The sequence below is a fragment of the Elgaria multicarinata genome, chromosome 3, assembly GCF_023053635.1.
Source record: "Elgaria multicarinata webbii isolate HBS135686 ecotype San Diego chromosome 3, rElgMul1.1.pri, whole genome shotgun sequence".
Classification (NCBI taxonomy): domain Eukaryota; kingdom Metazoa; phylum Chordata; class Lepidosauria; order Squamata; family Anguidae; genus Elgaria; species Elgaria multicarinata.
The window spans coordinates 63,284,665-63,310,891 of record NC_086173.1 but is presented as its reverse complement, the minus strand read 5'-3'; the positions used below and the strand labels follow the sequence as shown (position 1 = coordinate 63,310,891).

Sequence of the window (26,227 nt, the reverse complement as noted above, 5' to 3'; positions counted from 1 at the left end):
CAATGCCAAGAATTATGCAAGAAATGATCACAAATGGCTGCATAGGAGCCTTCTTCAACCTCGTGCCTTTCAGACTTTTTGGACTGCCAGTTACCAGGTTGGAGAAGGGTGCTAGTTTCCACTTCGTTCAAATGTATATAGCCAGGCAGGCCCTATGAAATGAAAAAAAGCCACTCTCTAAGCACATTGGTAAAAATCTTCAGATAATTTTAGCAGGAAATGGCTCTAGAAATGTTGGGACCTGGACAAATTTCCATATCATAGTTAGGTATGTAGCAAGCCCATAATTAAACGTGATGTCAGAGTAGAAAGGGTATCTGAAGGATAAGCTAGGATCTATCCCCAAGGGAGGATCAGTTTGACACTATTAACATAGACTCCAGGACAATGTCCATGTCCAAACTGGCTAGGATGTTACACTTTGTGGCATTTTAATTCACCGTTCCTCTATCAGCTTAGGCAAGATCCTGACAGCCTGACAGGAATCTTGAGGCGGGAACCAAATTCAGGCACTATCTACCTAGTACTTTTTAGGAATACCTTCTGTGATGCTGGCATAAGCCATAGTCTCTGCTGTAAAATCTGTGAGCTAATAAAACACATCTACAAGATTTTCCCACCTGTTCTAAACAAAAGATGGAATAGCAGCCACACTGGGCACAGCAGGCATCCACCTTGATGTGGCTGCCCTATCTGTCTGTGCTACCAGCAACACACACATACACACTTCTTGGTATCAGCATGTATAAATACTGGAATTACAGCAAGACATGCCAGCTTGTCAAAAAGCCCTTGAGTTTATTTATTTATTTATTATTTATTTAGAATATTTATATACCTCTCCCCATTGAAAAAATTCGGAGTGGTGTACAAGGTAAAATGAAAATAAAAACAGAATAAAACAGTTAAAACAAATTTTAAAAGAAGCAAAAACAGAAATCCAAGGCTGCATGTTAAAGAAAGGCTTCTTGGAATAAAGATGTTTTCAGGAGGCGCCGAAAAGAGTACAAGGTTGGCGCCTGCCTGACCTCCAGAGGCAGGGAATTCCACAGAAGGGGTGCCACCACGCTGAAGGCTCTTCCCCTGGTGGATTCCAATCGAAGGATGGATCTATGTGGAACCACCAGCAGCAGGCCCTCGGATGACCTCAGTGACCGGGCATGTTGGTGAGGGAGAAGGCTCTCTCTCAGGTATCCTGGTCCCAAGTTGTTTAGAGCTTTGTACACTAGTACAAGAACCTTAAACCTGGCCCGGTAGTGAATAAGCGAGTTAGTTATATGGGTAGATTGGATGTGGCTCATACCATACTACATGGGTGGGGAGACCTCAGGCTTGGGGGATCTACTTGTGCTTTTTTGTTTTTACCAACCCTGGTGCAAAAATTAAAGAATTTTGAGCCAGGAATTTGTTTTGGGTATCAGAACTGACCGGAATTAACAGCTCCTCCATGCAAATTCCAATCTTGGCTCCCTCAAGCGTTCTTCATTTCAGCAGTATAATTTAGGGCAGCAAGGAGTAATTTTGTTGCTGTTATTATTAAACAATTGGAAGTCAGAATTCCTTGCCAATCTTCTTCAAATTAGCCAAAGATCGACTGATAGCCACCTCTGCCATACCGTATGCAGGCACTAATATCATGACGTATAGCATCATTTGTATAGCTAATTATTAGTTATATACCAAAGGGGATTGTTGCAGTTGCAAAAAATAGAGTGATTTGACCCTACCTCCAATGCAACAGCTTGATGAAGAAGGGGCTGTCTGGTCCCACAGAGGAGCAGTTTGATCCCAAGAGGAAAGGATTTGTAACCTTTTTTAAAATCTTAGGTTGTGAACCTGGCAGTGTGTGTGTCAACACTGCCTGATTGCTTCCACTGCAAGTGGGAATGGCTAAACAACCCAAGGAGAATGGTTCCAACTCTGGCTTTTTGGCAGAGAGAATTCTTGCTTCTCACGTCATAGCTAAAAACACAGGGATGGAGTATTCCTCGATTGTTTAGGTGTTCCTGCTTGCAGCAGGAGTAATCAGGCAGTGTTCACTAACACACTGCAACATTCACATCAACCCAGGGTTTAAAAAAACCCTGGGTTGTTGTGATGTGCAAACTGGGCCATAGCCTGCTCTAAAAAGAAGTCTTTGTGTGTTCCTCAATGATCTTGGAAGTCACCAAAGACCAGAAAAAGAAGTATTATGTGATGGATATATTGGCAAAAGATCTCATCAGGTGACCATATCAATGACCTTCATACCATTTCCCCAAAGGAGTCTATTCCTAATAGGACATGTGTCCTGATTCTGGGAGGAATCGGCAGTGTGCACGTGAGCAAAAGAAGAATTCTCCAGGGATAGAATAATTCATGCTGACAAATCCCGGGCACAGTGATAAATCATCATGCTTCAGGGCATGGATGGTAATTGACGGTCAAAGGCCCTCCACCCCATACAAAAACTGATGCTCAAACCAATTAAGGTCACTTCACACATGCCTCGCCTTTTTCTTTTTCTTTTAAAAGAGAGATAGTATTAGTGTGTGGTGTATGGGGTGGGGGTGGGACTCTTGAGTCTACCTGTGCACACCTTTGTGTGTGAGTCTCACAACAGTCTATTTTCTCTCATGTATTTTTGGAAATCACACTAGCTTCCAAATATACATAATTCTAGCAAAATAGACAGGTGCACGATTAGAAATAACTGCGTACATGTTGTTCCCACCCTACCCCACCAGCAAATACACAAACACAAAAGTTATATCTGTCTAGGGGGAAAAAAGTAATGTGCGCTGCAGGGCTTGGCCTTTAAGCTTTTCTTTTTGCCTTGGACTAAGATAGGGTGACCATACCAAAGAAGAGGAGACCCAGTCCGGGCGGTGGGGCAGGAAAGCACGCTTTCCAGAAGCCCCAGAATGTGTGCTTTTCCCTCCTCCACTCCAATCAGAGAGGAGGAGGGGAAAGCGTGTCATTCCTGCCCCCCCCCCACTGTTCCAATAGGGGCCTCCAGAAAGCGCATCATTCCCCACCACCACCACCACCACACTAATGGCAGTCTTAAAGGGGAAACCGTGTCATTCCAGGACGTTATAGAAAATTACAGAAATCCCCCCCCCCCCAACACCCAGGATAGAACAAAACCCAGGACAAATCCAGGAAAATCCTGACAGTTGGTCACCCTAAGAGGATAACATTTCTGGAACCCTTTTTATATATTGAGTTTTGTGCTGTGATGATTAAAACTGGGATAGGCTCTCTCCCACTTCCTTGCTTTCCCTGATACAAGACAGTTTCCTCAGTCCCAGTGGGAATCTACACTGATGTTATTCTAACGGTTTTGAATGGGTTACTGTGACGCACAGCGTCACGTGACCCTGTATCTCTAACGTTGTAAATGAGTTGTACTTACTGGTTCTATTTCGTTGTCCCCTTTCTTGTTGCTTAGTTGTAGCGCTGCTACTGATCCATGTGCCTCGTTCTACCGGTAATTTTCCTCTTCCTCTTCTCTGAGAGTAGCAGAGCTGCTGGGTTTGCTCCGCCCACTTCCTGTTCTCCTTCCTTCGCTTTGCCCTGTTAGGGAGAGCTTTAAGCATACCAAATTTGAATCGAATTGGGTCATTTGTTGATTTTTTATGATTTTTTTAAACATTTCCCCCCTCTTTGCAAAGGAACTGAGGAGCGCTCAAATCACTTCTTGGTAAGCAAAGGATCGCTGTAGCTCCGTGCAGGAAAATTAACATGGGTCTCTGCTACCAGTCCAAAACTCAAACCAGCGGGGCTTAAATGGTGTGTTTGAAATAATCCCAACAGCTGGGGCTGCCAAAAACAGGCCTCCCCTTCTGCGCTGCTAAAACTTTTCGATTTGGTCACCCATCCAAGCCACTCTAGCCATTTCCCTGCTCAAAATTGCCCTTGCCCAAATCTTTTCTTTTCACCATGGAAATGATATTATTAGAGGGGGATGGTTAAGCTGCTCCTTTACTCCCCTCCTATCACCTTCCTCCCTGCACCACTCTTCCTTTCCTGATCACAGACTCTAAGGCTATTCTTTTTTTAAAAAAAATCATTGTGGGAAAGAGGCAAGCAGCTCCGTGTCTTGCCTAGTTTGGCTCTTTGAAGACTTCATCCCAATGTGCATATTGGAAGTGGGGGAAATAACACCTACAATGCGTAACATCTCATTGGGTTTCTTAATGAAAACTTTGCATTTAGTGAAGAGATTATTCCATAATTTCTATAAACGTGCCTTTTGTTGACAGAAACACACTCACTGTGCAGGATTTCTGGGAACTTACAGAAATTATTCCATGATCTGTTCACTGAATAAAAAGTTCTGTTCTCTGAATGCAGAAAATGTTACGAGGACAGGCAGCACCCAGCCTGAGACACTGTTCCAGCTCTAGCCACTGGTCTCGCCCAAAAGCTAGTGGTCTGAGATGGGGATGGGAATTCCCATTCACACTGAAAGGCATCCAGACAACTCAACGGGACCCGCTGAACTGCAATTCAATTGAAAATGTGCATCCAGATGTGGATCTGCTTCAGCTGTATGGCTGAATGCCTGCCTTCCCCTTTATGTTACCCAATGATATCCAACCAGGATGGAAAACACAGCTTGTGGTAACCCGGTATTCTATGGGTAGCAACTCTTGGTGGTTGGTTCTGTGACCTGCCTTTACTTTGAAGCCTTATCTCCTTGCTAAAGGCTTGATGACCTGCATCCAATTGGAGACCTACACATCAGGTAGATAAAGGGTTACACCTTAGCTGTGGCTTTAAGCAGTGTGAGGATAATTTATCAGCCGGCAAGTGCATTGGCTTATATTGATCCATGCACAGCCCTGTGCAAATAGAGTCAGAGGGAGCGAGAATTAGTCCCAGCATGATGGTGACATTACTGTTTCTATTACAGAGCAGCCCTGCTTATGCTTAAGGCCCTGCTGTGCTGGGCTATGAGCAAATGCGGAACAAAAGATAGGCTTTGCCCCAATGTTCCCCCAATCCAAGCAGTCAAGGATAGGAGCACTTGCTTGGGGGTCACTATGGAGAACTAGAGACTGGAGAGATAGTACGGGTTTTCTAGCAATATAGATCTCTCTTTAGAGGGAAGCACATTCTATATTTGGAAAGACATTACAACCTGTTACTGTTGCAGGCTGTCCCAAGTACCATTCCGTACCTGTCTGTCTTCCTAGCCTCTTTTATTATGTGAAAGATCCCATGATCCTTTATGTGGAATTAGATGCAAACTTTTCAAATTTGGATTTATATACACTTCCCCCAACCCCACCCCGCTCCTCTGGTTGTCAGAGTTCTCTTGATCCTTTTCTGTGCTTTGTGTTTCTTTAGTTATCATTTGTAGCTCATAAATTAGAGGTACACAACCCACAGCTCGTGGGCTGCATGCTGCGCTCGGCCTTATTTTATGTAGCCCCAGGTCCGCTCCCATTGCTTCCTGTTCCAGCCACCACCACTGCTGCAAGGAGAACAAGAGGAAGAGCAGGAGGCAGGCGGCTGTACATGCACACTCGGAACCAGGAAGTATTGTGGCTGTCAGAGCAGTGGAATGTTCTTCAGAAAGGCGCTGTAGCCTCCACGCTCCATGGTCAGGCTTCCCAATCTCTCTTGTTCTCCTTGTGGTAGTGGCAGCTGGATCCTCTGGTCTGGAGGTGCCCATTGTTAAGGTGTCAAGGCCTTGGCGACAAGGGTGAGAAGGGGAGAGATGCAAAAGAGGGGTTGGAGAGAGAGGGGGAGAAAATGGAATGGATATGTGTATGTGTGAATAAGTGTGTGTTTGTGGGGGGTGGGGGAAGTAAATGAGGTTGCAGTGGTGATTATGATAATCATCACTCCACACTCTTTCTCTTTCTTAAGATCATCACACTGTGTTTCTCTCTTAAGATTCTTAAGAAAGAAAAAGACAGAATAGTAGTGTGGGGTGGAGATGATTTTGAGAGTGGGGGTTGCAACTCTGGACTCACTCACAGATGGCATCTGGCCCCTGAGAGATTACCTCTGAGGGAATACAGTCCTTGGTGCAAAAAGTTTGCCCCCTGCTGTTGTAAATACTGAACCTGGTGGGAGCCTGTCTCATTTTTGCATATCTTTTTGTTCTGAGGCATCAGTACTCTGCAAGGATCAGGAGCAATCCCATATTGCTACTGGATCTGATTTAGTTGTACCTGCTAACATTCCCCGACCCCGTTTGGTTTGACCTTTTAGCATTAGTTTATAAGTTTATAAGGCAGGATGCCTTTTAGGGAATGAGTGGAGGATAAAAGTGATGGCTGTATATTGAGATTTTACAAAGGGAGCTCTCTCAAGGAAAGAAAGGTGCTTCCACCCTTCCATCAAGTGAAAAGCAGACGTCCACTCAGTTGGACCCTCGGGACAACCCTGCCTCCCAATCTGGGGAGACAAAACTGTTATCAAATGAGAGGAATTCTAGAGAAGTTGCAACAAAATGATTAAAGGGTTTTAGAGGATTAAATAAGTGAGATTAAAAGAGCTCAGCATGTCTAGAGCAGCAAGACAGGAAACGCACAGAGGCAGCTTGGGATTGCTACAAATTTCACAACTGTGAACATGAGCAGGGATTTTTTTTAATGCATAGGTTGAGGATAGTTCCACAAGCCAGAAGTTTGCTCAACCCTGGAAAACATAATTTGGAGGTGCGATGTGGAGAAAAAAAAGTGTTGGGAGGACCTGCTATGAAGGGATTGCTTTAGGAGTAGGAATGCCACTCCTCTTATGGAGGGGGTGTGTAAATGAAGAACACCTGCAGCCACGGTTATTTGCATAAATTAATCTACCTAAATCTAGACAAGCATATATTCTCCCCAGTCATCCATAAAAGCACTCTCTGAGGATGCCATGGTGACTGCCCCTCCCTGTTCTGCACAGGGCTCCTTCCCTCCTCTCATGCAAATGAATGAGTTGATAACACAAGACTCTGGCAGGCTTTAAAGTTTGTTTGCTGTTTTTGTCCAAACTGGCGAATTATGGTTTGCTCTTGCCTTGCAAACCAGGATCAAGCCCTGTTTTCTAATCCTGTGTGCCGTAAATAAATAATTAAAAATGGGAGTTGTGGCACATGGAGCATATGATCCTGAGACTCCTTGCTTGCAGGCTTGTTGTTGGACCAGTAACCGTGGCTTGGCATTATGTATTAAGCCACAGAATTATCTGGAATATTTCCCTTATATTCACGGTACCTCAGCATTTTCTATGTGCCCCAAGGACAGAAAAAAAATCTCTACCAGATCTTTTGAGTCAAGTTGACTCGTTCGTATGAATTATGTTCAAATTAAAAGTGATTGTTTCCTGTGATATGTGCCATATTAACCATGAGTTTAAAAAGAAGGAAAAAGAATCCTTACATCTCTGCCAAGAATGGTTTTAGTGCTGTACACAATAGGTTTTTTTTAAGGTCTTTGGAAATAGAATCAAGGTTGCCAACTGTTGTGTTAAGAATTCTAGCACCTTGGGCTGAGTGCTTTTGTGCATGTGCAAAGTTCTTTTCCTCGTGTGTGCTGAATGTGTTTATGTGAACGTTATGGTGGGCATGTAAAGACTGCGTTTGTTTTGTGATTGAAATGCTTCCCTGGCTGGCTAAAGACTGTTTGGGCTTACTGGTGAAATTGGTGCTGCCTGCCTAGGGTAGTAGTAGCCCTGTGAAAGCTGCACTGGCTGCGAGGCAGCCCAGGACAATGCACCAGCAAAGCAGGAGAGACTGGCGTTGTTCTCAGAGCTAACTGGCTCATTTGCGCTGTGTTGGTTGGGAGATTGGAAATCTCAGATTCAATCATGCCAACTGTCTCTGTGCTAGGATTGAATCTGTCAATTTAGGTTTTACTCAGTTTCTCATTTTTGCAACCATAACTTCACTTCATCCCATTTCTGCTTTAGCTTGCATTAAAAAAAAAAAAAAAAACTCCACATGAAAATTCATGTGCATTTTGTACATTATTTTACCTAATATATGCATTTTTGCAAGCAATTCTCCCTAATATAATGATTTTTTGTACATTGTTTTCAGTAATATATAAATTTTGTGTGGATCTTTCCCCAATGTATACATTTCATGACCTGGCAACTGCTTTGCAAATTTTGGAAAAACGTGAATATCAAAACATAACTGCGTTTTGGTTTGTGTACCAAATGGTGTACCAAACGATGGGAGTTTGTCATCTCCAACTCCCAATATCCACAGCCAATGGCTATACTGGCTGGGAATGACAAGAACTGTAGTCCAACACATCCTGAGGGTGGAAGGATGAGGAAGGATAGAGTAGATATATTGTGGGGATATATTTCCTTAGCAAGGAAAACAGCAATATTTTGTTGCTATGAAAATTCAATATCATCATTATCCCGTGTTTCTTTTAAGGAGTCAAGGTTGTGTACATGCGCTCCTTGCAATTTTATCATCACAACAACCCTGTGAGGTAGACTTCAAAACAGAGGCAGTAAGCCTATGTACACCAGTTGCTTGGCACATGGGTGGGAGGGTGCTGTGCTGTTGCACTTGTGTCTTGCTTGTGGGTTCCTGGTCAACGGCTGGTTGGCCGCACTCACATGGCCATGGGAGCATTTATGTTACTCCTGAAAAACAAGCAAAAATTAGGAAACACTACTTTTTATTAATCATGACTTTGTCCTTGGGCAACTGTCACTCTCCTCCACTCCAGCGCTGATATGTGCATTCAAAAATTGCAGAAAACTCCATCTGTCTCCCTGTAACTATTTCACCACTCAGCTTTTGTTTGCACTGGATATCATGACTGCGCACTTGGTGGCAACGGCCAATGAACCAGTGCACTGGAAGGTAAGAGTCAAATAGAGGCTGACGCTGAGAGATGACCCAATGCCCTTACTGCAGGAGATGATGCAAGGTGCCAGTGGGCCAGATGTTCTCTGTTGTTCAAGGCCCCTGCTGTTCTTCTTTCCTATGGTTCTTTATCTTTAAACCAGGCTTGGACTGAACAGCCCTTCAAACGGAGAATGTCTTCAAAATAGAGGACTGTCATCTGACAGTCCTTCAAATAGAGGATTGTCCTCGAGAAAGTAGGGCACATGGCCACCCTCACACTGTCTCACCAGCACTGTGTATGCAATGTGGGGTGGGTGTCCCCCAATCATCTTGAAAGGCCTTTGGTGTCAGTTTAGAAAGTGGTGTCAGGTACTAAATGGTAAATTCCTCTGCAAGCTGAGGAAATAGAAAAGTACAGTACCAAAAATACTAGCTCCTTGCCGTCTGCTTGACCAGTAAGCCCTGTGCTTTTTCTACAGCTCAAAATAGGATGCAGAAATCCTAAGTCCCTTGCCAGCTGTCCACAAGGCCTGTGTATTTCCTCCTAATAAAAACTGTGGTTCCGTTTATGCAAAGCACCAGCTACAATGTGGGGGAAGGAGCTTTAGGCCAGAAGTTGCCAGGGCACCTTTGTATTTAGAAATGGAATCCAGACTTCTGAATGCCAAGAAATTCACTGGTGCTGCTGTCTTTCCAAGGGCCTGTCTTTTTTGCAGCTTTTTGCTTTGGTTATTGAGAGTGGCTCTTACTCAACCCATCACAATCTATGGGGGGTGGGGGCCTTGACAGAATGCAAGGGGAAGGAATAGTTTTCCTCTACCAAATGACTTTACCAGGGCTTAATAAGAAATTTATCTTTGATTTTACGTGATTGTGTCACCCACCCACCTTCTATGCAGTTATTTCAGGGATTGAGTATGACAGTTGGTTTAACTTGATGCCTCTAACCATGGCCTTAAAACAATTAAGTATAGCTAAATCACTGTAATATTATTTATCAATGATATTATGGTATCAGGTTGATATTTGAACCATCAAGATCCCATACAGCCAGATGTTGCTTTACAAGTACAGGCATTCCACATACAAAAGTTTCCAGCTTGAATAAAACAGGCCCAAAGTTAAAGGCCTTTTAAGATGAAGTGTTTATTGCACAACAAATGTGTGGCAGCAGCAGCAGTAATACTAGCAGTAGTAGTTCATTTGTTGTGCAGAATATAGGCATTTTCATGCTAGGAAGCACTTTTCTTTCAACAACAGTGCACTTTTTTGCAACTCAAACTGCAATATATCATTGCCAGGAAAATGTAGTTCTTTACATTAAATCCAACATTGCGTGAGCAGTTTTCTGCTTGTGCAACAGAATGTCTCCTTGCTCTCTTTCCTCCTGCAGCCCCCACTCCACCCCAAAATCTCCTCTGGAGGGTCCCCTAACCCCCGGAACAGATTTTGGTGTGTTCAGGGGCGAGGGGAAAACCATTCTGCCAGTGGTTTCCATTCCGTTGGTGGACAGCCAGGGTTGGATACAACCCATTGTGACTTGGAGTACTGAATGTGATTGGAGAACTGTCAAATGTCCCCATTGCCAGTGTTTATGAAGCTTTTTACATTTATGTCTGGTGGTGTACCCAGGTAGTCTCTCATCCAAGCACTGACTCCCAGGCCTGTTTAGTCACATCAAGCAACCCACCTCCCTCACCACAACTGCACCATGTTGTGACCCAAGCACAGCCTGCAAAGAAGACCCAAGCACAGCCCGTTCAGAAGACACTTTAAACCATGGTTTTAACCATGGTGGTTAAGCCAGAAAGCCAGGCCGTGTTCAGAAGACACCTTAAACCATGGCTTTAACCATGGTGAAGAAGGCTTTTTGGTTTATTCACCATGGTTAAAGCCATGATTTAAGGTGTCTTCTGAATGGGGCCAGTGAATATTGGAAAGCAAAATCTAAAGACAGGATGTTGGCATGCGACTATCAAGTGGCTTCCCCCTCACTTTACCTTGAAATAAATCAATTTTGGCTTCCACACAAGATCTTCTTTGCAGGCTGTGCTTGGGTCACAATATGGTGCAGTTGTGGTGAGGGAGGTCTTCTGAATGGGGCCACTGAATTGTTACAAAGGATGGTACTTTGTCTGGAGACTTAACATTTTCAGTTCCCATGCAAGTCTCCTTTTTACAGGTTGCACACTCCCTTTCTGATAAACTGAGGCACACACCAGTTCATTGATAAAGAACCAACAGCTTCTCCAGCATACCTGTAGCAAGTCCATGGCTACCCTCAGTCCATTTTGTGTGGGCTTGATATTGTGCTATGTGGTGCAGTCATCTGGGTAGTTGACCTACCGGCAATTCCTGTGGTCAGCTGATCTACAGGAGGCTCACATGATCCAGCTGGCTGAGCTGCACCAAGTAGATAGGATACAGGGTTGGATAAGGGCTATATTTAAAGTGGTGTGTGTGAGAGTGTGTGTGTGTGCGCGCCAATCCTATGTGGAAATGTTCTTCTTGGACTAGAGAGGAGTTCCAAACCTGGCCCTTGCCTCAAGCTGCTGCTCAGGCTAGGAGGGAGAAGCCAGTGCTGTAACTGAGTCTAATTTCTGAGACCCCTTTGCTACAGAGCTGCCTAAAAAGGAAGTGAGACTTGAAAACAGATCTCTGGGACAAGCTTCACATGCTGTTGTGTTTGAATCATGATTTACAAACATAGGAATCTGCTTTATTCCAGTTCACACTGTTTGTCCATCTGGCCCAGTATTATCTATTTTGAATGGCCGTGGCTCTGCAGGGTCTCAGGCAAAGGTTTTCCCATTGCCTGCTACTTGTTCTCCAGTCACTTTTCTTTTTTCGATTGCGGGTACAAGGGATTAAACCTGGAACCTTCTGCATGCAAAGCATGTGCTCTCCTACTGAGCGACGGTCCCTCCCTCAGGATTATTTTACAAGGGCTAAATTATGGAAGTGGTATGGTTTGAACTTACTGTCTGGATAAACTACAAGATGTGCAGAGGGAGGACTTGCCTAAGATTATGCAGCAACAAACAGGCATAGCACCCCACTCTTCTCCCAAAGCTGAGGATCAAAGCCATATTGTCTTTGCTCTGACTCCAGTGTTCAATCACTGGATCACACTGCACCAGCTAGGCACACACTACAACTGCCCTTTCGCTTCCCCTGTGTAATAATCTCTTCCAGGCCTACATCTGGCTGCTGTCTCACCCTGGTGTACATTACAGAGATATGTACATCGCCGCCCTCTTGGGGGTAATGCAATAATTTGGCAGTTTTAGATGTAATTAGGCAGTTTCTTAAGAAGCGGCGTCTTTTCCCAAGAGAGAGCAAGCAAGAGAGCAGCCTTGTGGAGAGATGATAAATCCATAATTAGGGAGGGTTTTTGAAAGTGTCTTTAATGCACACAGCCCTGCCTGGGGAAGCGTACTCTCGGCCCTGCTTCACAAAGCCCAGAGCAAACAAGGTGACGTGCTGCAGGACCAAGACGTGGGACCCTGCTGAGGCAGGAGTCCGACAGCATTCTCTCAGCACTGGGGCAAGGGGCGGGAGTGAGGGCAGCGTTCAGCCTGCTTGTTAAACCCCTAGCTTAAGCTGGGATGGTTTGGGTCTGTTTGCATGGCAGAGCAGGAAATTAACATGAAAGGCTCTGCAGGGGATAATCTCTCCCATCAGTTAGTGCTGACACAATTGCTTGTGGAGTATTGTGTTGCAGAGACAGAGGGGATGATGTGATGTAGGGAAGGGGGCTGAGGCCAGGGAGGCATGAATCTGGATGCTGCTGGGTGGTGAGGGCTGTATTCTCCTCCATAAATTTTATGTGCAAACAATAACAAAGTTTGTAAAGTGCTATATAAATGTTGATCATCATCATGATCAATAATACTGGCTTCCAGAGCAGTAAACTGGGTGTGTGCTAATTCCACCTGGTGCATGATCATAAGCATACCATTAGTTATTAAATACTGCACACAGCGTGATTGGTCGTGGACACTCCTGTGGCAGAGTCAGAAGAGTCAAGAATGGCAAGTGGTTCTGTTTTTGGTGCTGTTCTGTCAGCACTGATAGTATGTGAATATCTTTGGTCGTAGGAACTACTGTCCACACCATATTGTGACATTTAGCTATGCATACTTTCCTGAAGCTACCTATGTTGTATTAGCAGTCTTATGATCAGAATCCGAAAAGGTTGTGTTTGAGGCTTCGCGGAGGAGAGTGCTGTGCTTAAGGAAGGTAGGCACTGTCCTTCAGTGCAGGCGGTCAACAGGATGTAGTGTCCTGTGGGTGTGCAGGTTTAGTAAAATGCACCATGCTGCAGAAAATGAGCTGGGGCATCTGTAGGCACAGGACCAATCCCCACCCACCCCCGTATGGCACAGTCTCCTTTGTGACTCTTCATACTCATTGCGGGTGTTTTAGGGATGTGGGCAAGACCCATTTACAGTTTTCCTACTCCAGAATCTAAATCACTGCTGTGTTGGCAAATGGAAGGTGCCAGTAGGGTGGGAGTCATTTCTGCACCAGCCCTGCATCCCGTATTAGATTTGGGCAGAGAAGGGAATGTGAAAGGGATGGCTCTTGCTCAGAACACAGTGTTCTCTGGCTCTGAGATATATATGGTCCTATTTCACCCCATCTCCTGTCCTACTCGAAGCTAAGCCATACTCCTTTATTCTATGCGAAAATTTACGGCTGCTTGCTCATGTTGTGTCCTTGGCTTCCATGGGAATCACTGTCTCAGCGCCAGGGAACCAGGCACTGAAGCCAAGAGTGGGGCGCCTGTATCTCTCTTTCCTCTGTGCAGTAGCTGTGAGCATCCCCCTCCCAGTTTGGGAAGCTGTGGAAGTCACAGTGCTCAGTAACAAACACTTCCCCTGCAGGGACAGCAGTACCTTTCTGCAGCACCAGGGAGAACCTAGTAGTAGGCAGTATGGGATGTGGGGACAAATGCAATCAGCACCTCATTTTTTGCTGATACGTTGCATTTCACAGAAAACGCTGAGCACAACAAAGCGGGATCCCTTTTTATATCACATATGTGGAACTCAATCATAGAATGTGTATTTAAAACAGTTTGAGGTTGGAGTCCTGTTGATAGAACCCAGGAGTCCTGACAACTCCCTGTTCCTCTATCCCTCTTCCTCTGTTAATATTTCCCTAAAATCTGGTGCTGAAACCTTTCTCAGACACTTCATCTAGACCAGCCTTCCCCAATATCGTGCTCGAGATGTTTTGGACTTCAACTTCCATCAGCCCCAATCTATGTGGCCAGTAGTCAGAAACCGTGGGTGTTACAGTCTAAAATATCTGGAGAGCACCACGTTGGGGAAGACTGCTCTAGACATAATTCCTCTTCCAGTTCAAGCAATGCAAATTGTTTTCTATACAAGGCCATGGAGATCTTTCTTAGTTTGGCAAAACAAGTGCACTCTCCCATTACTGAGTGGACATTTCCTTGTTTGCAGCCTACACATGGGATTGGTGTTCTGGGTCATAGCACAGAGGGTGGCCCAGACGATGGTGAAACCATTGTGTTTCGTTCAGCCAAGCCCCCGTTGTAGCTCAGCTGGGGGGCGAGTAGCACCTGCCAGAGCATCTGTCTACCAGCAGGGGCCTGTTATCAGACTTGGCTATGGGGATTATGGCTGGGGAGTGGGTTGTTGTTTCTTCTGTGTCGAAGATGTTTAATCCCATGTTTACACCCTTCTTTTGGTGAATAGAGACTATAGAACAGCCCAGATACGGAACAAAACTCCTCATGCTATTCATCATGCTATTCCTCCCAGAGTTGGAACTCATCCCACGACCCTTATGATGGCTAAAGCATCCAGAGGTGGGGTTCATTTAGAAAAATGAAGACTAAAGGGTATGATAGAGGTTTAGACAGCTATGAATGGTGTGGAGAAAGCAGATAGAACTTTTTGTCTCTTCTCATCATAGTAGAACTTGACAGTCGCCCAATGACATTGACTGGCAGGAGGTTCAGAATGGACATAGGGTTGTATCCAATGTTCATCCTATTTAGAGTAGACCCATTGAAATGAATGGGACAAGTTAGCCATGACTAATTTAGGTCTCATTTATTTCAGTGGGTCTACTCAAAGTAAGATGAACATTGGATACAACCCAAAAGGACGTACTTCTTCACACAGCATGTAATTAACCCATGAATTAACCCATGACGTTCACTGCCACAGGATATGATCATGGTCAGTAGTTTTACGCATTTTAAAGGAGATTAGACCTAATTTGTGGCAGACGATAGCATAATGAAGCCTCCACACACATAAACAGTGTGCCTCTGTATACCCGATGCTGAGGAGGAGACTTCTAGCTAGCCTTTGTGCTCTTGCTTGTGGGCTTCCTGGAGGCATTTGGCTTGCCACTGTTGGAAACAGTATGCTGGGCTAGCTAGGTATTTTGTTCTGATCCAGCAAGGCCCTTCTAATGTGCAGAGAGATCTCTGGTGTGGGGAACAACATCTGCCCCTCAAGTGATTTGAGTTGTGTATCCTTGTTTAAGATACTGTCTTGTTTGAAGCAATGATTAATCCTTGCCTATGTGCCAACAGCCATTTAGTCCACCTCCTGCCTTGGGATGAGCACTGATCGGGTTCAGTATTTTAGGCACCATGGTGGGGAATGTGTGGATAGTGTCATATAGTTTAATCACTAGTTGGCATTGGACTTGTTCCTTGGGGAGGCTGCTTAAGCATTGGTATAAAGAGAAAATGTATCACACCCTATGGAGGATAAAAGAAGGGCCGGATTTGAATAAAATGTGCATATGCATATTTCTGTGTATAGATGAGAGAGCCAGTGCGGTGTTGGACTGGGAGTCGGGAGACCCGGGTTCTAATCCCCACTTGGCCATGGAAACTTACTAGGTGACTTTGGGCCAGTTACAGATTTTCAGCCCGACCTACCTCACAGGGTTGTTGTTGTAAGGATAAAAATGGAGAGGAGAAGGATTATGTACACTGCCTTGGGTTCCTTGGAGGGAAAACGGTGGGTTATAAATCTAATAAATAAATGATTAAATAGATGCAAATCTGGTAATATTTACTATAATTTAAATAGAAATACAATATTTCTAGTGGGGAAGACACCTGACTAGGCAACCTCAGTCTGCTAAGTGCTAACTGTTAATAGGCAATTTCAAAACCTCTCCTGCTCACCTTTCTTTCGGTTCTTTATCCGGGCGAACAGTTCTTGTTGGGGAGAGTCAGGTTTTTCTCTAGCTTTTTCACTAGTGTGGCCTCTAAACCTTCCATGACATTGACCGGGTTTGGATGACACACCATGGCTGTTGTGGGTTATTTAACCCACGACAAGTTGCAGCGCCAGTGAGCACCTAGTTACATATGCAACTCCTGCTAAGGGGCTGTTGTGTAATGGGAACCCAGGAAGCATGGATTATGCAAGGGTTAAACAACCTTCAAATAGAGGTTTGACATAATCCTAATACAGAACAAGAGTTATGTGAGAGTTGTTTAACCTGCATATAAACTATGCTCGCCAGGTTGGAAGGACACAATCCCTGAGCTGGTTTTCCATATTCAAAATGGTGGCCACATGCACTGTAGCCTCCCCATGGTTAAATAACCCACAGTGTCCTGTCATGTCATGTGAACAGCCCCATTGTGTTAGAAGGTAAGTTTTAAATCACCTTCAGTTTTAATAGCCTTAATGAAAATAATTAAGAAGGAGAACACAAGCAAATCAAAGCTCCGCGAGAAGGAAGGGACGGTGAGAGTAAGTTCACTCCTTCATGCTATGGAGACAAAGCCAAAAATATGTATAAATCCTTTACCTTTGCAGAAAGGGAGCCGTAAGCTTTTAATCTTTTTTTAATCTTTCTTCCTCTTATCTTCTGTTCATTTTATCTCTTGTTGTTCACCGCTCCAGAATCTGTCTAGATGTGGAGCAGTATACAAATTAAATAAGCACTAACTATGAGAGTGTTCTGACCACATTTGTTGCCCATTTCAATCTCAAGAAGAGTGTGGTTTATGAGTAGATAATTTTCTATCAAAGCTCAGAAGCCTAGAGAAATGGTTGAGTCATTGGTTGGACCCTTTTATGAGCAGGTTGAATACTGTGGATTTGCTGATTTTAAAAAGAGGGACACCTTAGAGGCAGACTGGTGCTTGGAATTCTACACAAAGGGCTTAGGGCTTAGGTCTTCACACAGCCATAGAGATAGCTCGGCAAGCTGAGCTGCTCGAAACCCAGATCAGAGAGCAAATAAAACTTGGGAGTGACTTGGAGGAAGTAACCTCTACTCTACAAAAGTTGCAGCTGCCATTTTGAAAAGGGCAAATTCACTCCTCATGTCTGCAAAAGCAGTGCCAAAAAAAAAAAAAAAGTCCAGAAAAAGCAATCCATCCATTCTAAAAGCACTCTGCAGCAAAAGGGCCCTCCTTTCAGACAGCATGCACAATATGTGAAAAGGTTCGTAACATTAAAGGGGTTTGCCCAGCTAGAGGAACAAAGCCCAGGAAATGTTTTTAAAAAGGGCATTTTGATGTCATGTATTGTACGTGCCCAGATTATACAAGAAGTGACCACGGCAGTAGAAAGATAATTTTTTTCTTAGGCTCCATCTTTTGGGAAGACACTGACCCTCTCTAGAGAATAAATGTAATTATTGATGAGACAACCATTAATTTCAACATAGATTTAGGAGTTTATGTCACATCTCAGAGGAGACTTACACAGAATTCCAGAACCCCCCAGACCTACATAAAGCAGAAACCATTGTACACAATCCAGGGCTATCTTGGATGTGTTACCACACAAACAAGTTACAAAGAAAACCAGTTTATGTTCATCGTGTATGTGATACAAGGTCATATCCAGTTAACCTTCGTTGTGAAGTAGCTGCCAGAATGGGATTACTGAAAACAGTGATTGGAGACACTGGTCTACTAAAAGGAGATCCTTTGAGCATTGTTTTAAGACTTGATGCCAAACCATAGAGAAGTCTTCCCCAACCTGGTGTCCTCCAGATATTTTGGATTACAACTCCCAGCATTCCTGATCATTAGCCTTACTGGTTGGGAATGCTGGAACTTGCAGTCCAGCACATCTAGAGGGCACCAGGTTGAGGAAGGATGCTATAGAGCATTCAAACACTGTAGAATCCCCATTTCCGTATGCTGCAGGGTGAAAATGGAGCTGAAAAGAATGAAACAATATGGCAATATGAAGAAAATCTCCGAGCCGATTTTGTGGTGTGCACCAATAGTCCCAGTCATTAAGAAAAATGGGGACATCTGCATCTCTGTAGATCTTTAAAAGATTAATGAAACTGTAGCTGGAGAAAAATATGTATTTCCAACACTAGAAGACCTTCTCCCCAAAGTAACAGATATCGAAGTATTTTCCAAATTGGATACCTTAAGTGGGTTTTGGCGAATACCACTGAGAACCAGAGCACTAAATAGGCTACATTTATTATACCCTTTGGGAGATTCTATTTTCAATGCTTGCCATTGCGATCACAAGTGCTTCTGAGATTTTTCAAAGGAAGATGAGAGAACTCCTTAGTGGCATAAAAGGAGTCATTGTCCTCATGGAAAACATCCTAATACATGGCACATCAATGGAAAACCATGACAAAACTCTGGCCATTGTCTTGAATCAGAATCATGAATTCAGACTCCAGCTAAAGATGCCAAGGTGGAATAGGATTCTTGGGGCAGGCAGGAAAAAGCCATGTCCAGAAAATTTAACTGCCATCAGAGAGCTGAAAGCATTGACACCACAGAACGGTGATGTGTTCTGAGAATGGTGAACTATCTATTTGCAAGACATTTTTACAGATTTTTATTTTATTTTATTTAAGACGTGTCTTTGCCACCTTTCAGAGCAGAGGGCCTCACAAGGCAGCTTTGAGACCTTCTGGAGAAGCCCTTCTTTCAGTCCCACCTTCTTCACAGGCACGCTTGGTGGGAACATGGGAGAGGGCCTTCTCGGTGGCTGCTCCGGTGCTCTGGAACTCTCTTCCCAGGGAAGCTAGGCTGGCTCCCTCCTTGATGGGCTTTCGGAAGCAGGCTAAAACTTTTTTGTTCAAGCAGGCCTTTGGAGAATAATCCAGCCCTCCATCTATGTTAATGTCTTATAATTTTGTTGTGTATTTTTTTAATTGTTTATAGTTTTGTTTCCCTCTCCCCCCCATGTATATTTTAAACTTTGTAAGGCCGCCTTGAGGCCCAGCATTGGGCAAAAGGTGGGATACTAATACTAATACTAATAATAATAATAATAACAACAACAACAACAACAAGAAAATATACAAAATATTAAAAGCAATAAAGACATGATCACAATAAAACAACAATTAAAGCAAAACCAGCAGGAACAACAACAGCAGCAATTAAAACAATATAACAACAATAACAATACTCATCATGGGAAGGCCATGGTAAATGTTTTTAAGGCCTTCTTGAAAGCCTGCAAGGATGGTGCATGGTGGACCTCCAATAGGAGTTTGTTCCAGAGGTTCTGGGCCACCGCAGAGAAGGCTTTCTCCCGTGTAGACACCCACCTAAATGCTCACAGGTGAGCAAATGAGAAGGTCATCTCTTTCCGATCTTAACGTGTGGGCAGGCTGATATGGATGAAGATACACAACTAAATTGAATTCCACAACCTCCTAATTTGGGGGCCAGATCAGGAGACTGCCTTTGCTAAGATTAAATTACGTGACCTCAGGTGCACAATCTTCCAGTTTTATGATGCCAACAAGTCCCACAATGGTCTGCACTGATGCAAGCAGCTACAAACTAGGTGTGCTTGGGTTCAGACTGGGTAGCAGATGCATTCTGCTCCAGAAGTCTTACCGAAGCAGAAAAACAATATGCACAAATAAAAATAGAATGCCAACTAATATTTGAGCAAGCAAAAGTTTTGATAGATGTCTCTGTGGTCTGCCTTCCTTCAGATTCTTCATGGACCATAAACTCTTGGTTACTTTCATTAAAGTAAAGGATTTGCATGAAATCCCATTATGAGGCTAAAATCTTCTAATAAGAACAATGAGATTCAACCCAGTAGCTGAGCATGTTCTAGGAAAAAAGTTGGTCATAGCAGGCACCTTGTCAATACAAGTAGACACAAGTTAGTGGAGGGTGATAAAGCTTGCATTCATGTTGCACATGTTTCTCTACCAGCATCCAAAAATAAGCTTTATCAGATCCGAACAGCTACTTGTGGAGATCCAGAACTTCAAGTAGTTGAAATTGTAACAAATCAGGATTGCCTAAAACATCCTAGCAATACTTCAGAGATAAGTAGAAAATACTTTGCTGACAATGGACAACTGAGCGAATTGCAAGGCTTACCAACAAAAGGAAACTGTATTAATGTACCACAATCTATGAGAAAAGAAATCCTAGACTTTTACCACCAAGGACATCAAGATCTAATCAAATGATGTAAGTGTTATTTTTTTGAAAAAAAATGAGGTTGAGTTCATAAGGGATATCATTTTTACTCTTCAGGTGCAAAAATGTTCATGGTCCCGCAGAGACTCTAGTTGTGTCAGAAAGATGGTCTGCAGCTGCAAGGTTAACCTCTTCCAAGGAAAGGAGAGAAGGGCTTGAGCTCAGGTTCCCCTCTTTACATGTGCCCACTTGGGAGCCATTTCAGCAAGAGTGCTAATTCCATGGGTAAGACCCCCTGCCCATGTGGTCACGCATGTTCCCCTATAGCATTGGCAGAGCACCATGCCGAAGGAGCTCTCAACATGCTGCAGTTTGCGTAGGTGGGTGAGGGGGGGTGGATTATCAGCTCTTGAAATTAGCTGGGTGTGGAGCTCAGAGCAGGTTTAGGGGTGCAGCCAAGCTGTATTGGGCTGGTCGGAGGACAGGGCCCAGTGCAAATGCTGTCACTTCACCTCAGGAGGTGTATAGCTTTAAAAACAAACAAACAAACAAAATAGGGCAGAGAAGAGAAAAGAATGGCTTTGCTCTGGGTGAAAGACTGTGTGTGTGGGGGCGTCCTCGTTGATTTCCTACTTCAGAGCTTTAGTTTATCCACCTTTCACTTTTTGCAAATTCCTGTGTTTCAGTAAACTCATTAAACTCACTGTGCTCTGTAATATGATTGCCATGTCTTTTTCTGATAGGGCTGTAGTGCCTTCATCAGCTGTCTGAGTGACAGACATTCATCGGGTGGAGCTTTTCCCATTACTTCAATCTCAGTGACAAGAAAAGCCTTCTGGGCTAAACTTTTGCCTGTCTTTTTCTGCTAAAAGAAGAGGCACTCTTCTATATAAAAAAAGTTGGCAATCCCGGGTAGCCATTGTCGTTACTTCATCACTGACTAGCTGATATACCCAGGGTTGCCCGGGTCCCAGAAGAGCACCTCCATCCCCTCAGTCCTCATGTCCTTTTCTCTCACCTGTCCAACATCTCCACACTTGCTGCCACTGCTGCCATCAGCCGCACCAACGATGCCAAGCGGGTAGGTCTCCGCACTGGGCCAGGGCTGCCGCCACCCTCTACAGCGGCTTGCCTCACTGCTGCTCTGCAATTCGTATTTGCAGCCTTGAGATTTGGCACCAGTAGGCAGGTGGCGCCTGCTTCCTCATCTCTGTTTTCTCTCCTCGGCCTGTCTTCTAAGGCAGCGGCACTAGACAGCAGCCACAGCTGGGCAACCAGCTATCAGCTACCATGCCTTTGGTGGGCCACTGCCTGCGTCCTCTGAGAGGCACTTTCTTCCTCTTGCCAAGGTGGGTAGCTCTGGCAAAGGCATGCTGGGCTGTGTAGCCATTACAAAGATCTCATGAGATCGCCCATGTGGCACAATCCCCCAAGATCTCTTAGGCCTACACCTCTCAGCATGCCTTCAGTTTCTGGGAGTTGTAAGCATGCTGGGAGTTGTAGGCGTCAGCCTAAGATATGTTTTAAATTATTATTATTTTTTAAAGTTAAACTGCAAAAACTCTGGATTTAAGTTGTTGTTTTTAACTTTGTACACAAAGACCTATCGGCATTGAAAATTTCAAGGGTTCCTGAATAACGTGTATTTTGATAAATATCAAATATCTCTGTAACGTATTCATCTTTAAGTTGGTTGGAGATTTTTATTTCAGCAACAAGCAGAGGGAAGTGGCTCCGTGTAGCTTCAAAGGTTGAACACTCAGTCCTAGAGAAATAGATTCTTATATTGTTAGACAAAATGTTTTCTCACAATAGCTGCCAAAGGCCAGTAAGTCTGGCCTCCTGCACAAGGCATGCTGGGAGTTGTAAGCATAAGCCTATGGTGGGTTTTTTTTTTTTTTTGGTTAAATTCTTTAAAAATACTTAAAACTGAAAAATTGTATTTTTAGATTTTTTTAGTACAATGTACAGCCAGACTTATCAGTGTGTCAAATTTCTAATTTCTAACTTATTTGGTCGTGGGTAAACCTTTCCAGACATACAAACCCCCACACATACTTTCAGCTTTATAAGTAGAGATAAATATGTCTGAAATATTTGAGTATAATTATTACAGAGACTATTATACTTTTCTGGCCTTGGATGAATTCTTTAACCAACTCATTTCCTGGGATGGGGTGGGGACTCCTCAAACTGAAGTGGGATGGGGAAGGAAGATGCTAAAGCAGTGCTTTTCAATCTGTGTTCTGGAAGACCCTGAGATTCCTCAGAAGTTAATTGGGTTCCTCAGTAAGAAGATGATTAATGATGGACGAGCTTTCAAAGGGGGAGTGTTGGGTTTGTTCCAGAGCACATTTTCATTTCATCCAGGATGACAGTCAGCTAGGTCCAATAGGACTATCCAGTGCCCTGTGTGATCTGATTTGGGCTCTAGAATTTACCCAGTATCCTCAATGCACAATGGTTCCATGCCTAACACACAGTTTTATCAGCAGATAGACTGATACAGAAAGTCTGAAACAGAGCTCTCTTTTTGATAGATAACAGAGATTAAGGATGTTTTTAGAGAAGGCTTCTGTTCTGCAATCACCCTGCCTCATTCACAGAATTTTGCTGGGGCAAGGGGAGGCCAGACAACACCTTCCACTTGTAACCCTCCTGTGTTTTCCCACAGCTTTTTCTATCTCCCCCACCCCCACCACAAAAGAAACAAAAATAAAAATCAATTGAGGTAAAAACAGAATAGCTGCACAATGTCTTTTCATTCATAGCACTAGGAGCTTCCTGTCTGGATATTCCTAGTGCATGAAACAGGAATATGGTGTCCCTTCTGGCAGAATATTTAAAAGCCACTGCAGTTGAATGTACCAGCATTGTTAAGAATTAGACAGATCAGAAGCACCTCACTAGCGAATACCTGCTCTTGTGGTAAATGTGTGACACTCAGACAATTCACTGGGAGGTACATTTAGATAATTGTTTTAAAAGCTAAATATGTGCACTGGTAGCTGCATGCCACTGAAGAGTCTTTACTGGGATGTCTAAATTAGGGGGCAGGCTTGATACTTGTGAAGTATTTAGGGGTTGTGCAAGTCTAGAAACATACCAAAGAAACAAGGTATTTCTTGATAAATAGATGAGACTCCTAGAATCTACCTAAACTTTTTAAAAAAGCATCCCTCATGTGTAATGGGGGCCAGGCAGTAACCAGAAATAAGTGTCCTGAAAATTTTGGTTGCTTTGCATGTCCTTAACATAGTTTTGCCCATCCTTTTATAGAACACTATATTCTGTTGAGAACATTATGGGCAAAAACTGGTAGAGCCTAGTTGATAATGGCGTCTTCTTCTTCTTCTTCTTCTTCTTCTTCTTCTTCTTCTTCTTCTTCTTCTTCTTCTTCTTCTTCTGATTTTCCCTTCCAAGTAACTTCTACTTTGGGATTGAACTCCAGTATCTCTGTCCCTTTCTGTTAAAAACTCCTTTTCTAGAGATGAGTTCTGGAAATAAATGGTGTAAGGGCATCTTAGGAAATACACTAACTGAGAGGTCTGATTGGGTTAACAGTGTATTGCTTTAGGGCAGGGAAGAGACCACAAGAGTTGTGATTTTTACTGGAGGGGGGGGAATAAGGGCAGAGGAACAAGCTCACCCCAGTGCTGTTTCTGTTCCCCACGAGACTCAAGACTTCTCCTTTCTCCACCAGGCCTGCTGTTGTGTCCCCTGCTCTGGGATGACCAGAGTGGCTCCAGGTTGCTGACAGCTCCAGCATCAAGGCAGCATGGCCCGGCTCATCCATGCCCTCTGGAGTCTCTGCATCACCACTGTCCTTGTCACCTCAGCTACACAAGGTAAGAGGAGTTCAAGAGAGGCAGTCCTCAGAAAGCAAGACTGCTTCCTAAATGAGGCAAGCTTTGTGACACATCAATTCATGAGCAAGAGCTGGGAGGTGGTGGTCTAGAAGAAAACCCTTAACTCCTTTAAAATATAGAAGAGGGCAATTCACAATTTCTGGAATAAAACTTAATTTCTTTCAGAATAAATAATAAAAAGAATTTTTAGAACACCATTTAACTGCTTCTGTTGAGCATGTCAAAATATTTTCTAATTAAGTACTGAAAACAGAAGTACTTTATTTAGAAACGTACGCTGCTTTGCAATTACAATTCCTGTCCTTGTTTCTCTCTCTGTGTATGTGTGTGTGTGTGTATGTTTTAGGAGTAGGACAGGATATGAATCTAAATCAGAGGTAGACAACCTGGTGCCCTCCAGATGTTTTGCACTACTGCTCTTGATAAATCCCAGCCAGCATTGGTCAGGGATTATGCGAGTTGTAATCCCAAACTTCTGGAGAGCTGCAGGTTGCTTCCACCGCTCTTCTAAATGAAAAAGCTAAATGCCCATGCTAGAATTCATTTTATAGTGAAATTATATATCTGTTAAGAAAGAAGAGAGAGACCCTACCCAGTGCCTGTTTACCCTACCCTGTGCCTGTTTGCTTTCTCTTCCCCTCCTTATTGTTTTATTATGGTTTTATTAGAATGTAAGCCTATTCGGCAGGGTCTCGCTATTTTCTGTTTTACTCTGTACAGCACCATGTACATTGATGGCGCTATATAAATAAATAAATAATAATAATAATAATATAAATCTATGTATGTATAAAATTAGGAGCCACATAAGCAAAAAGTGTGAAGCTGCTTTTGGGAGAGCTAGTTTTACCATTAGATGACTACATTCATTCATTGTGCAGTTACACTTTTCTGCAGAATTTGTAGATTTGCAACATGGTGACCCCTGTTGCATCACCTTTGTCCCCATCTTTACAATTTTGGAAGGCTTCTCTGCTTCCACTGCATACCATTGCTACCTTTTTCCTGACAGGCATCCTCTATCTCTAACAGGAAAGGCAGCAATTCAAAAGGAAATGTGTTTCCTCATACAAGGAGTAATAGAGGAAAGCTTTACCTGTAGAACTTTGGTCTATTATGCAGATGTTGAAAGAACTGGTGCCCTGCCAGAGAAAAACATGATCACTCTAGCAGCCTTGTGAAATCATGGGGAAGACAGAAAGGTTGGAAGAATGTAATCGGAGAGGAACCCTAGATCTGTCACTTGATATAATGTCATCCCCCGCCCCAGCTCTTCCTCAGTCTGCTCATATCTTCCATTTTTACACTTCTTGAGCCTTTCTGCTCTTTGTCTTTCTTTCCTCAGTCATTCCAAATGGAAGCTCAAAGAATACTTCGGATTCATCTCCACACATGTAATTTTGCTCCATAGAGGAAACTTAGGAAAATGGGCTGAGAAAGCACTTGATCTCTCCACCATGCTGTTAGTTTGGGGGCATTTCCCTGTTTCTCTTTGAACCTCAATTTCATGTCTTCTTCTGACCTTCATTTCTGTACCTTCAGTTTCAATCTGTAGTGATCTCTTACTTTGCACACCTAATTATCTCTTGCATACAAGGATGTTTTAGAAAATTACAGCAATTTTCTATGAGCAGCCTGAATAGCCATTTTGTGAAACATTGACCTACACGAGCCTTATCCTAACGCACTTGGTCTGCTGAAATGAATGACTGACATTAGAGGCAGGATGCTAGGTACTGTAGAATTACGTCCCCTTCCCACAGATCACCTCATTTGGCTGGCATTTGTTCTGCTCAGCGTTTGACTCATCACTATATTTGTGAATGGAAAAGGATTCTTCCTTGCAACCCTGCCCTCCCTGATCAGATTGTTTGGTGGCCAAAATGCATTTTTATATGTTTGTGTATTTGCTTGGGGATTTCTTCCTTTTCTCCCCCATCCCATCCTCCTTTACTACATTTTGTAGTGAGTGGCCCAGCTTACTCGCATGAATTGTCAGGAGCAATTTGTTTTCAAGGCACATGGTCTACACTGGATTTCACTAGCTTACTGTCTGATTTGCACTGTACAGGGCATGATGATATGGCAAGTGAGTGGGCAGTCCTTCTTTGGGGCAGGAGGTGGGTCTAGAATGAACTTCTGTTCTTTCCAGCTTTCTTC

General features: G+C 43.6%; 1 protein-coding gene across 1 annotated transcript in view; it reads left to right on the top strand.

The window, feature by feature from the left end:
- The window catches only part of ADGRL1 (adhesion G protein-coupled receptor L1), a 140,685-nt gene that overhangs the window by 38,790 nt on the left and 75,668 nt on the right, over positions 1–26,227 (top strand). Inside the window, 1 exon segment of the mRNA XM_063120487.1 lies at positions 23,902–24,046. Coding sequence (XP_062976557.1) covers positions 23,977–24,046 — 70 coding nt within the window. The 5' untranslated portion in view covers positions 23,902–23,976.